The 14725-nt window shown below is 38.5% G+C and overlaps 1 protein-coding gene across 1 annotated transcript in view; it reads left to right on the forward strand.

The window, feature by feature from the left end:
* Positions 1 to 14725, forward strand: part of LOC133610049 (actin-related protein 2-B) — a 32831-nt gene that overhangs the window by 3649 nt on the left and 14457 nt on the right. The window contains exons 2-6 of the mRNA XM_061966113.2: positions 2759 to 2869; positions 11199 to 11414; positions 13003 to 13075; positions 13164 to 13300; positions 13384 to 13533. Coding sequence (XP_061822097.1) covers positions 2759 to 2869; positions 11199 to 11414; positions 13003 to 13075; positions 13164 to 13300; positions 13384 to 13533 — 687 coding nt within the window. The remainder of the gene's footprint in view (positions 1 to 2758; positions 2870 to 11198; positions 11415 to 13002; positions 13076 to 13163; positions 13301 to 13383; positions 13534 to 14725) is intronic.

Here is a 14725-nt window from a genome sequence, read left to right on the forward strand (position 1 = left end):
ATTTCCCGCATCTACTTTGTTTTAGCAATCAAGAATATTCCAGTTTTTATCCTTCTTTGTGGGGACATTGTCGATTGTCATGTCATGTTCGGATGTACATTGTGGATGCTGTCTTTGCTCCACAGTAAGTCTTTGCTGTCGTCCAGCATTCTGTTTTTGTTTACTTTTGTAGCCAGTTCAGTTTTAGTTTCGTTCTGCATAGCCTTCCCTAAGCTTCAATGTATTTTCTTAGGGGCACTCACCTTTTGTTTATTTTTGGTGTAAGCATTAGACACCTTTTTACCTTCACGCTGCCTACCGCTGTTTCCGACATCTACAAAGCAGTTAGCTACCGGCTGCCACCTACTGATATGGAAGATTATTACCGTATTTTCCGCACCATAAGGCGCCCTGGGTTAAAAGCCGCGCCTTCAATGAACGGCATATTTCAAAACTTTGTCCACCAATAAGCCGCCCCGTGTTGTAAGCCGCATCTAACTGCGCTAAAGGAATGTCAAAAAAACAGTCAGATAGGTCAGTCAAACTTTAATAATATATTAAAAACCAGCGTTCTAACAACTCTGTTCACTCCCAAAATGTACGCAAATGTGCAATCACAAACATACGTATATCAACATGGACAGAGCTGCGTGAAAAAAGCCACCCGGCCTCTTCGCGTAAACTTAAACTTACCTTAACCACTCGCTCATCTTTTCTTCATCCATCCCTTCGAGTTAGCTTTTATGATGACGCCGGCTGGAAAGGTCTCTTTTGGCAAGGTCTTCCTTTTGAATATCACCATGGGTGGAAGTTAGCATGGCAAGCTAGAACCACAGTGAAGGATGACTTCTCATTCCCTGTGGTGCGAATATTCACCGTACGTGCTCCCGTTCCACAGTGCGGTTCACAGGAATATCAGTTGCTGTGAAATACGGTAGTAATCCGTGTGCGGATGGAGAGATTGCGTCTTTTCATGAACCGGATCCTTGTCGCTTAGTAGGAGCCATTTTGTGGTCTTTACAGATGTAAACAGGAAATGAAACGTACGGTGATATCCGCGCGTTTTTTCTTCTTCTTCCGGGGGCGGGTGGTTGCTTACAGTAGAAGAAGAAGCGCTTCCTGTTCTATGGGGGCGGGTGCTTACCTTGGCGGTTGCTTGCGTAGAAGAAGAAGCGCTTCCTGTTCTACCGGGAAAAAAGATGGCGGCTGTTTACCTAAGTTGCGAGATCGAAACTTTATGAAAATGAATCTTAATATTTATCCATATATAAAGCGCACCGGGTTAAAAGCCGCACTGTCAGCTTTTGAGTAAATTTGTGGTTTTTAGGTGCGGCTAATGGTGCGGAAAATACGGTACACGGTTACTCTGCCGACACTCAACAACAACACATCATTTGCAGACTATAATTGCTGGTTTGCAAAACACATTTTTAACCCAAATAGGTGAAACTAGATCATCTCCCACAGCACACCAGACTGTATCTCACACAGTGGTTGAAAAACACTGCATAATAATGCTACTTTTGTTTGTTGTTACTTGCTTTTTAGCATCATAGTAAGTCACATACATTGCAGGTCTGTGCAAGAATGTCATTGCACGTACACTTTTTTTTTTTTGCCGCAGAAGACCGACTTCCTCTCTTGAAACAGGATGTTGGCTCAGCAAGATGATGCACAAAAAACACTGTTGAGAATAGTGTCATGCATACACCTTTTCATAAAAGTCATTGTATAGCTATCTTAACCTCTTAACTCTTTATTACAGTTTCATTCATCCATATCGTATCTATTGCAATATTGTCTGGGCTAGTACATATCCATCAAATTTACACAAATTATTCATTATGCAAAATACATTTGTAAGAATGGCTCCCTCCTCTATTAATCTGCTCCCCTGTTTAGGAAACTAAATATACTATCTATTTATGATATCAGCACAGTTCAGTCCTCTTCTGTTATCTATAAACGTACTTACTTCCCTAATACGCTTCCTACACCTTTCAAAGATTATTATAAGACCAATTCGCAAGTTCATTATCATAATACTAGACAAACTGATCATCTCTGTCCTCTCTTTGGCCGTATCACTCTTAGCCAGTTTTCCATCAAACACAGACGTCCTTTACTCTGGAATAGTCACCTATGTATTGCAAACTCCTCATCTTCACTCACTAACTTTAAACATAGATTAAGGGCCAGCCTGATGAATCAACATTCTCTATTTGTACCTACCTTATAATGTAGCTCTATATTTCCCTCACACGCATGCACACATCCTCACACTCGCCTAGACTCAATCCACACAAAGATTACTACTTGTTGTCCTATTTTCTCTTTATACTATGTTTAATTGTGTTTGTTAATTTACTGCCTTTGGTGAGAACCTTGCATAAGTCTAAGTGGGTTTCTTTTCTCACCTGCACTTATTTCTTATTACGTATTTCTCATTACCAATTTCTTGTCTCCATGTTTTTTTTTTTACAATGTTACACCTTTTGTACTGTTTACTGTGCGTATAAATACATTTAAGCTTTGTCGTCCAATTTCACATAGAGAATTGAAATGATCTGTCCTAGGGTCAAACTGCGGCCGTCATATGACAAGTAAATGCACATGCAACTTTTTAGTCGTGCTTTAAACATTCATTACTGTATAAAAATAAGTTAACGCCCTGCTGGTATGGTCAAATATTCACATTTACGTTGTGTACCGCAGGTGTGTGGGTTCTGCTGTACGTTAAACGTCCTCATCATCACTTCCTGTCTCTGTGCACTTGCAGTTCGTCAAGTGCGGCTATGCTGGCTCCAACTTCCCAGAGCACATCTTTCCCGCCCTGGTCGGCAGGCCCATCATCCGCTCCACGGCCAAAGTGGGAAACATTGAGATCAAGGTACAAAAGGACGTCTCTTTAATTCACGTTTATGTAAGATGCAAAGAAAAAAAGGGCGCGCTTGATTCACTCTCTTACAACAACTGCAATATTTCAGCCAGCATTTTGTTCCATCCTGTCAATAACATATAAAGTAAATGTACTTCACTGTACAGTAGGGCTGGATGATTATGACAAAAATAATCACGATTAATATGATTGATATACATCCGACACTGATTGTTATCACTCCGGTACTCTTGTCTTGTTCTGTATATTGTACAATATTTTGGATATTGTTTTGTATATTGTACAGGATTGCTTATTATTTTTATTGGATAGTAGTCTATTTATTTCAATTATTAGTTTTATCTTTATTACTTCTTGTGTAATATATTTTTATCCCATATTTGTTCCCACTACCGCACCTTAAATTGGAGTCCTTAATCTCGTTATATGCAAATATAATGACAATAAAGTCCATTCTATTCTATTCTATATTGAAATCGTGACTAAAACCACGATTATTCATTAATTGGAAAAATTAGTATTTATTGTATTTCCAAAACTCAACTTTAAATATAATAATATTAAAAAAAATGGATATGAATAAGTTAAGAGTAAACAAATAAAAAAATATAATAGTAAGAATACATTAAAATAACTTTTATTTTTTATTTTTTATTAATTTTTTTAATACTGTTTACACTTATTTTACCTCCATACTGTGCTTTTTGTGTCATAAATACAATGTAATAAAATGTTTATTTAAATTGTATTGGTGGAATACATTTTGACCAGTACTTTAAGTATGTATTAATAAGTGCTTTAAATCCATTGTGCTTCTTCAGGTACTTTTTTGAAACCTTTGTTTTGTTAGCGCAGTCAGACCGGATATTGCGCACCCGCGCTCTTATTGTGAAGGAGGGAAGTGTGCTGCTGTTCTGAGCTTGACAGTGTGGAGGCGACTAGAGGCTGTTTTATGAAGAAGAAGAAAAGAGGATAGCCTCTGAAGTTGCGACTGCTATCCTGTTTGTACGTTGATCTTACATCGATGATGTCGTTCACAACAACACAAGCAATATGTGTTTCGGGTGTATGGATTGTTCTTGCTAGCATTAGCTTTGTAGTTTAATTGCTGTTTCAAGTGGCCGTCTCCACATTGTTTAGTTCGGGACAGGGATAAATGATTATTTTCACAAACAAATGTTCATTCTCCTGATAATGTCAACATTTCACTCACGTTTATGGCAATTTCCCTAACGGCAAAATCTGGGATTTCGCCCGCGGTTACGTTAACACGGAAATCACATTACCTTCATTTTTTTGTTGAGTTTAGTGATTTTTATTAAGCTTACCGGTACTTAATCAAACTGAGATCCCAAACTTCCAGTAGATGTGCTTTTTTTTTTTACTCATACGCTCCTCATCCGTTTCACCGTTATAAGCTCAGGAATTTGCCATTAATAGTTTCTTCCGAATATAATAATTTTATGATTGTGAGAAGCCTAAATTTAAATTTAAATTGAGATTGATAATTGATTAATTGTCCAGCCCTCGTGTCAGGCTTATAGCAGTATACATTTACTGTACACTGAAAATGAATTTAATTATTGATGCAAGCTCGGGCTGCACTATTTTGAGAAAAAACTTAATTGTGATTTTTCTCCTCAAAATTGGGGTTGAATTTGCAATTTTTATATTTTAAACACATAAATGCAAAAAACTGCAAAAATAAGGAGTGAAGGAAGACATGTTACTTTTAGACTGTCAATCCACATATTCTTGTCTCAAGGTGTCACACATTAGAACAACATGCACTAATTTACCTTAAAACTATTTGGCTTTATGCAGTCAGACTCAGTCGACATCATGCTCTTAGATTGAATAATAACTGATAAAAAACTATTCAGTGTTTATTGGGAGTGTCAAAAAAATTATATTTGAATGAATCGCGATTCTTATTTGTAAAGATTCTTAATCGATTAAAAATTATAAAAAAATCGATGTAATTTTTTGATTATTTTTTTTAATCTGTCCTTTCTAGCCACCCAGGCAAATCATATTGTTGATGTAGAATGTAGATGATCATATCTGCTGTACTGATTTACTTTAGAAAAGAGAAGTGTCTCTTGTTGCCTTGACTTTATTAAATATTTGGGTAGAATTTTCTTAAACAAAACCCGTTTTATTTTAAGAATCATAAACATTTATCGTAGTTGTTTGTCTATTTTATGGAGGAATGTAGTTAGTCATAGAACTGGCACCCAATTTTATTAAAGTATTGCTTTTGAATTGAGAATCGGTTCAGAGTCGAATCGTTACCCCCAAGAATCAAATCAAATTGTGTGGTGCCCAAAGACTCACAGCCCTCGTGTTTATAATGTAATCATTAGATGTAATAATAATAATAATACTGCGAGTAAACATTTAAAATATAACCTTTTATTTCTCATTAGTGTAGAATTGTTTATCATTGTACAGTAATTGGAAGTTAAATAACTTTTTGTTATCCTAAATAAATAAACAAACAAAAAATAAAATGGCCTCATTTCTCTAAGCAAATAATTAACTTAAGTAAATATTGAACAGCTTAAAGTTAGTTTTTTTCCACTTGGAAAAACTAATCACGGGATCACGGCATTCTCGCTCGTTCGTCTGTGCTGATGGGCTCATATTGCCCATCCAATTCGAAACTGAAATATTTCCACGACGGGACATTTTGACTTTGTAATCATATTTTTTTTCCTCCTAATTTTTTGTTGCTTTGTGGCACTTCTCGCCAGCGAGTCGCGAGACTTTCTCTCTGTGCTGCCTGATTGTGAAGGACCTGAAAAGAGGGCTCACTGCGTTCACTCAATTCTACCGTTAAATAAATGGGTTCAGGTGCTGATAGTGAGACCTTTTCTTATCGTAGACTTAGACAAAGTTTATTGATCCACAAGGGAAATTGTTCCACACAGTAGCTCAGTGGAAAGGATAATGCAGGTATAAAGTAGACTAAAAATGTAAGCGAGAGACGAGGCTCAACAAATCTGATTGGCGAACATGTCTGTCAATCAAAAGACGGCGACCGACAATAGACAAAACAACAACCTCACACTATTGCGGTTATTTATCACACTAATTTAAACCTCCATGTCGATTAATCGTGCAGCCCTAATGTAATGCACGCCACCATCACCAAGCTGGATTGTAGGAAAGACCCCATTATCTTGCTACTGACTTGTGTTGCCAGGTACTCAACCATGTCAATTTATCATCGATACTGCAATACAAGACTGTACATTGACTACTCCAAGATATTAGTATATGTCTCTGATTCCATTTTTGTAGTATTTGTCAGCTGTCCTGCTTTTCCTTCCTGCTATCGCGTTCATGTCTACATGTACGCCTTCCCCTCTCTCTGTTTTGTTCCACGCTGAAGTAGAATTCCCACAAGATGGTAAGTAAGTTCAGGATGGCGTGTGCTTTCTCTTCTTGCCTGCCATGGCGGCTTGTTTGGATTTCAACGCCGTTCTTTGCTGTTTGTGTGTTTTGCTCACATGTAAAAAAAAAAAAATTCCATTGTTTGCTTTGAAGTGTGCAGAAAACACATAACAAACGGCACTAACGCACTTCCTCCATGGAATGATCCCAGCCAGCTTAAAATATTGTTTGAATTTATAGCTTACATCACGCAGCTTCCAAAAAATATCTAGAAGTGAGCGCCAGGCGGATGTTACGGTACATTATGTTTTTGCCGTTAATCATTCACAATTCCGTCCATATAGGACAACCACCGGACATTTGCTTTAAAAAGAGCTTGCCAAAAAAAAATCATTGCTTTTTTTAAAACATTAAAGTGTTTGATGCAGCGCATGGATTTCATCTTTGATCTTCTCCATAACTTAAAGGTCTACACGTCTTGCTGTCTGCTCAAAAGCATGAAAGTACACTTTCCTATACCCCAAACACAAAGGAAACATAATTTTGGAGTTTTTCACTACGTTATTAGGCACATTTAAACTGTTAAAGCAAGTCATTTCAAAAGATGTTCATTTAAAAACAATTTCATGTAATCATGGAAGGATTTCCTTTTTGATTAAAAAAAAAATGCTGTCTTATATACCAAGGCAACGTGTCTTTGATGTTTTAATATTATGAAGTCTAAAAAGCATTTTTACATCTATAAACCCGATAAAAAATAATTGTATTTATTTCTACCATTTTTGCTTGTTTTAGTTCTACGCATTTATAACGTGATATACAGCTGTCTCTCGTTTATCGTTGGTAATGAGTTCCAGACCTGACCGGGATAAGTGAATTCCCGAAAAGTAGGAATTCTTTTTTATAAATCAAATATGTTCATTTTTTAGAAATGGTTTACGACATTTTGAAGCAGGAGTCCAAGCCAAGGACTTCCAAATGGATGGAGAACTTAGAAATCTTGTATGAAGTTAAAGTTAAAGTACCAATGATTGTCACACACACACTAGGTATGGTGAAATTTGTCCTCTGGGAGGTGAGGAGAGCAGTGGGAATCATTTTTGGTGATTTAACCCCCAATTCCAACCCTTGATACTGAGTGGTAGGGAGGTAATGGGTCCCATTTTTTCAGTCTTTGGTATAACTCGGCCGGGGTTTGAACTCACAACCTACCGATCTCAGGGCGGACACTCTAGGCCACTGAGTAGGTTTGAAATCGCAGGTCATTCAGTCGATCACAACTGGACTGGTCTTTGTTTGTATTAGAAGACCGTTCGCCTCTCATCCGAGTAGGCTTCATCAGTTCATGCTCATAGTCTTGGATTGGTCAGATCTAGTCTAGCAGATCTCGTCTAAATATTTGGGGTTTTGGCACCAGCTGATTGTGTTTGAATATGAAACTGGTCCGAGTCTTAAGGTACCTTGTTGTTATGCATGAGTAAGATATTCAAATAATACAGTGTAGTGTCAATCAAATAAATAGCAAGTATTGCTGTAATTGCCAGATAGCAATTAGGGCGCCGGTTGTCAGCTAGCGATTAGGGCGCCGGTTGTCAGCTAGTGATTAGGGAGACAGTTGTCAGCTAAAGATTAGGGCACCAGTTGTCAGTGAGCAATTAGGGCACAAGTTGTCAGCTAACGATTAGGGCGCCGCTTCTCAGCTAGAAATTAGGGCGCCAGTTTCCAGCTTTTTATAGTCTTTGGTATGACTCGGTCAGGGTTTGAACTCAAAACCTACAGATCTCAGGGCGGACACTCTAACCGCTAGGCCACTGAGTAGGTTTGAAATCTCAGGTCATTCAGTCGATCACAACTGGACTGGTCTTGGTTTTTATTAGAAGACCTTTCGCCTCTCATCCGAGTAGGCTTCATCAGTTCATGCTCATAGACTTGGATTGGTCAGATCTAGTCTAGCAGATGTAGTCTAAATATTTGGGGTTTTGGCACCAGCCGATTGTGTTTGAATATGAAACTGGTCCGAGTCTTAAGGTACCTTGTTGTTATGCATGAGTAAGATATTCAAATAATACAGTGTGGTGTCGTTAATGGCTAGCTAGAAACTAGCGTGGTAATCACTAGCTGGAACCTGGCGCCCTAATTTCTAGCTGACAACCGACTCCCTAATCACTACCTGACAACCGGCGCCCTAATCGCTAGCTGACAACCGGCGCCCTAATCACTATCTGGCAATTACAGCAATACTTGCTATTTGTTTGATTGCTATTTATTTATTATATGACTTCTATTATAACCTGCAAGGTGCAGTGAGTAGACTGACCATGTCATTGTTACTTCATAATTACACTAAAGTGAGTTGGCTCAGTGCTGATGTGTATGTAAAGACATTTATAAAGTTAAAGTACCCCTGATAAGGTAAAGTACCACATGATTTATGCAACAATTTCGGGGGGAAATATGAAAAATATACTGTATATTTAGAAAAAGTCCAATCAAACAGCAATTTCCTGACCATCCATGCAGTATCTCTGTTAAAGACCGCTGTAAATGTTATTTTTATTCAAAAATAGTAGCTTTTAGACAGAAACAACATCCTTATAGTCACCTATACACTCTTTTTACCAGTTACAGTAGACATGGTTTAAAAAATACCTATACTGTAATACATAAAAGACATATACTGTAATACATAAAAGGCATATAAGACATATACTGTAATACATAAAAGACATACTATACGGTAATTTAGACAGACAGTTCTTAGACAACCTCTAACCTGTGATATTACTGCAGCTTGTTTATAGAATAGAATAGAAAGTACTTTTTTGATCCCTGGGGGAAATTCAGCACCACAGTTCGCTCACAATAGACAATAAATACTATACAGCATTATTCACATGTGAATAATATAAATATATTATACATATATTCTACATTTAAGTGCAGTCAAGAAGGAACATATGCATGAGGATCTCCTGTGCAATACAGTAGCTTAGATCTGTTCATTGAAGGTTAAATGCTTGAAAATGTTTAATCAAAGCCAAATATTTACTTGAGTATGTATGTTTTTGACTAATAATAGGACATAGTCTAATGCTAAAAAACCCCCGTAACATAATTTTTGTAATACATTTTGAATAACCGGCAAAAGTACCTACTAGGGATAGATGTTTTGACTGTCAATAAAATGACTGGCTAATTATTGTTCCCGTTGTAATTAAATGGTAGAGATCTGAACTCCTGTTTCCTGTGCTAATTAACACTGGTTTGAGCAGGACAATGCTGCATGGCTGGAGCTGAAACCATGTTTTTGTCATTTGCACCAGCGCCTCTACTGGTCGCAGACAAGTAGTGCACGCCATTGCTTCAACGCCCATAAACAGAATTTCTAACAACAAACAGTTAATTTTGTCAACATATTTTAATATTGTCCCACTATACAACATGCGTACTACATAAGTGCCAGTTGTTCCTATATTTGCTTGGTGATGTAAATGTGTAAATATTAATCTTTTATCTTTAAAAGAGGTGGACCTAAGAACAGATGTCTCCAGTCCAACGTCCACATGTCCCCCACTCCTTTTTTTTTTTTCTTTTTACCTTTTTGGTTTTTGCTTATTCAGACCACATGGACAGCCCATTGATGCCAAAAGCGCACAGGATGAAGCCATAAAATAACCGCCGACCCGTCTTGTGGGCTTTTTGATGTCTCCTAAAGGAATGTTGAGACCGTGCCAAGCGCTAAGTTTACATTGCACACGGCGCAGGGATGGCACTTAAAGCGCCAGTGTAACCTGGGGGGGGAGGGTTGGGGTAGACGGGTGCATGCAGAGGCGTGGTGCAAGCTGGGTAACACGGTTTGAAGGGTTAGTTCACGGTCTAGTAGTCAAACATAGTCCCTGGTTGCTCTTAAAAACAAGTTTGGATTGCCGTATTTTCCAGACTATAGCTAAATTTTAGAAGAAAGAACAAGCCGCACCGGAATATAAGCCGCAGATATGTAAATTATTTATTTACACATAAATATTTTGTAAATTTATTTACATACCTTAATTGTATCCAAACGGTGTCTGTAACACGGCAGTAAAACGGCTGAGCAAACAAAACAGAAGTCATCGTCATGGACTGCGGAAGCTAGCTCCTCAATCAGGTAAACAGACTCAATAACTCCACGGTGACCTTTTGGTGAATTCACGAAACTGAAACAATACAAAAATAATGTCATTATAAGTTAATATTAGCTCATGCTAACGACATTAGTTTTATTACATCATGATAGCACGTACAACTATGCATGAAAACACTCCTACAGACACTTGGAGTGATGAATGAAGATTTCATGCGAGTAGAAACGCTATGTCAAGTCAACTTTATTTATATAGCACGTTTACAACAATTTTTAAATTGAACCAAAGTGCTTTACAGGTTTAAAAAAAAAAAAAAAGGCATAGAGCAACAAAAACAAAACCAAAGAACAAAAACAATGAATGAGCTAAACAAGATAGTGCAAACGCAATACGGTAAAAGGGGTCGAATAAAAAGTAAAAATTGCAAAAATAATAATAATAAAAGTGCGACAAAGTGGGGGGGAAAAATACAAAACATTTATGAACAATTTTAAGACAAAATGGCATTTTTACTTCCGTTTCAAAGCTTTAAACGGCAGGAAACACTAGCAATTTACCAAACAACACCTGCAGTAAACAAACTCGTCCACAGCACAAGCGATAACACACCATTTCAATGTATTTGCATGTGTTTTATGAACATTTTTATGCATTATGGCCGTCAGCGAATAAAAATCCATAAATTAGCCGCACCGTTTTATTAACCACAGGGTTCCAACAATAGGGAAAAAAAGTAGAGACTTATAGTCCGGAATTTACTGTACAAACAATGTGTGTCAACGTCATGGATTGTGCAGGACCTGATGGTGGGCGACGAGGCCAGCGAGCTGCGCTCCATGCTGGAAGTCAACTACCCCATGGAGAATGGCATCGTGAGGAACTGGGACGACATGAAACACCTGTGGGACTACACCTTCGGTCCGGAGAAGCTCAACATCGACTCCCGCAGCTGCAAGATCCTCCTGACCGAGCCTCCAATGAATCCCACCAAAAACCGGGAGAAAATCATAGAGGTGGGCACTACTCCGAATGAACTTGTTCGTTGTTTAAAGGTCCCAATTTAAATGTGAAAAAAGTGTCACGGCTGCCACAGAAATCCTCCATGCTGGAATTTAGAGAGTTTAAAGGTGCTTTTAGTAAAGCCTGCGTGGAGGTTCCAGTGTGGCGAGCGCCTCCAAAAAAAGGTCCAACCTCACGTCGCAATTATACTGCATTATTTCCTGTGTTTATGCAGCTCGTACAAAGTGTGTACAACTTAGGATGGGCACCAAATTTGGTATTTTTATTAGAGATGTCCGATAATATCGGACTGCTGATATTATCGGCCGATAAATGCTTTAAAATGTAATATCGGAAATTATCGGTATCTGTTTCAAAAAGTAAAATTTATGACTTTTTAAAACGCCGCTGTATGGAGTGGTACACGGACGTAGGGAGAAGTACAGAGCAGTTGCGTCTCCCAGTCATACTTGCCAACCCTCCCGATTTCCCCGGGAGACCCCCGAATTTCAGTGCCCCTCCCGAAAATCTCCCGGGGCAACCATTCTCCCGAATTTCTCCCGATATCCACCCATATTGGGAGCGTACCTTAAAGGCGCTGCCTTTGCGTGCCGGCCCAATCACACAGTATGTAGGGTTTTTCACACACACAAGTGAATGCAAGTCATACTTGGTCAACAGCCATACAGGTCGCACTGAGGGTGGCCGTATAAAAAACTTTAACACTGTTACAAATATGCGCCACATTGTGAACCCACACCAAACAAGAATGACAAACACATTTCGGGAGAACATCCGCACCGTAACACAACATAAACGCAACAGAACATATACCCAGAAGCCCTTGCAGCATTAACCCCTCTGGGACACTGCAATATACACCCCCCAACCCCGCCCACCTCAACCTCCTCATGCTCTCTCAGGGAGAGCATGTCCCAAATTCCAAGCTGCTGTTTTGAGGCATGTTAAAAAAAAAAAAGGCACTTTGTGACTTCAATAATAAATATGGCAGTGCCGTGTTGTCATTTATTTCCATAGCTTGAGTTGATTTATTTTGGAAACATTTGTTACATTGTTTAATGCATCCAGCGGGGCATCACAACAAAATTAGGCATGATAATGTGTTAATTCCACGACTGTATATATCGGTATCGGTTGATATCGGAATCGGTAATTAAGAGTTGGACAATATCGGAATATCAGATATCGGCAAAAAAGCCATTGTCGGACATCTCTAGTTAGCATGTTAGCTGAAGACAAAAAAAATATGAAATTTGCAGCTCCTTTGTCTGTTGGTGACTGATAATTGGCAGAACCGTATTTTAAGATGAGTAGCAAAGCCTGGTTTCTTTGAGTGGTGAGTGTTCCCAGGGCAGAGAGCAGTATCATGCATGGGAACATGGGTTTTTCCTCTTAACGTCATAAATAGCTTCAAAAGCGAGCATTTGAGCGTTTCTTCTCTCAAAAGTGTAGCAACCAAGTCATAAAGATGCTTTCTCTCATGTTTGGTGCTTATTAAAAGACTCTAGAGACACATTACATTTTAGCAAAATGGGGGACTTTTAACTAACTTCTCTTGCTCATGTCTTGCTCAACGTGCAGGTGATGTTTGAGACTTACCAGTTTTCAGGAGTCTACATCGCCATTCAAGCCGTGTTGACGCTGTACGCTCAAGGTGGGGTTTCAGGGTTCATTAAGAGTATTACGAGCACACCTTGTGAACTGAACTGTGCTGTAAAAGCGTGTCTTTTGTGCTGTTACAGGCCTTCTGACTGGCGTGGTGGTGGACTCGGGCGATGGCGTGACGCACATCTGCCCAGTGTACGAGGGCTTCAGCCTGCCCCACCTGACCAGACGCCTGGATATCGCGGGCCGGGACATCACCCGCTACCTCATCAAGGTGTCTACTCAAAACACTCATTTTTTCTTCTTTTTTAAGGTCTATGGTTATCATCACCTTCTAATCATTATTGCGTCGTATAGTTGCTGCTCCTGAGAGGCTACGCCTTCAACCACTCTGCAGACTTTGAGACGGTGCGCATGATGAAGGAGAAGTTGTGCTACGTGGGCTACAACATCGAGCAGGAGCAGAAGCTGGCGCTGGAGACCACCGTGCTGGTGGAGTCCTACACGGTAAAAAGCCTTGCTATGGTTGGTAGACGACTGTGTCGAGACATCAGACTCCACATGCAAGTCAGGTCCCTTCTTGTAATTTTTTACTGCTGCTTTTTAGATTTTGAGCTGGATTTAATAGACAAAAATATTGCAATTTTTACCAGTGTTTCGCTTACATTTACTAGTTTGTGGCACATCGCCATGGCAAAATAAAAGCCACAACACCTTAAAAATGAGGGAGATTTTTTACATGAACACAAATTAAATATACCAAATTTTTCGGATTATAAATCGATCCGGAGTATAAGTCGCACCGGCCGAAAATGCATAATAAAGAAGGAAAAAACGTATAAGTCGCATTTTTTGGGGAAATTTATTTGATAAAACCCAACACCAAGAATAGACATTTGAAAGGCAATTTAAAATAAATAAAGAATAGTGAATAAGTGTACGTTATATGAGGCATAAATAACTGTACGTTATATGAGGCATAAATAACCAACTGAGAACGTGCCTGGTATGTTAATGTAACATATTATGGTAAGAGTCATTCAAATAACTATAACATACAGAACATGCTATACGTTTACCAAACAATTTGTCACTCCTAATCGCTAAATCCCATGAAATCTTATACGTCTAGTCTCTTACGTGAATGAGCTAAATAATATTATTTGATATTTTACGGTAATGTGTTAATAATTTCACACATAAGTCGCTCCTGAGTATAACTCGCACCCCCAGCCAAACTATGAAAAAAAACTGCGACTTATAGTCCGAAAAATACGGTATATAAGTCGCACTCAGTGTTGGGTTAGTTACTGAAAACCAGTAACTAGTTACAGTTACTAATTACTTTATTTCAAAATTAACTCAGTTACTAGCTCAGTTACTTACACCAAAAAGTAATGCGTTATTTTTTTTTCTCTTTTTTTTTTTTTTTTAAAGCTCCCATTAATGCCCTTTTAGCCTTCATTTCAGTACTGTTATTGCACTGGAGAATAATACAATCTGTTGATCGACTTGACATGCATTTGCATCACTGAACTCTGCTAAGCAATGTGGTCTACATACAACACACAAAGACAAAGATATGTTTCAAAGGGCCAATTTATTTCAGGCCAGAACAAATTGACACAACTATTTTTAAATAGCTGCAACATAACATACATAAGTAACAAACAGCATAATAGCAACATAGCTGTAAACC

This window comes from Nerophis lumbriciformis, linkage group LG02 (assembly GCF_033978685.3).
Source record: "Nerophis lumbriciformis linkage group LG02, RoL_Nlum_v2.1, whole genome shotgun sequence".
Taxonomy (NCBI): domain Eukaryota; kingdom Metazoa; phylum Chordata; class Actinopteri; order Syngnathiformes; family Syngnathidae; genus Nerophis; species Nerophis lumbriciformis.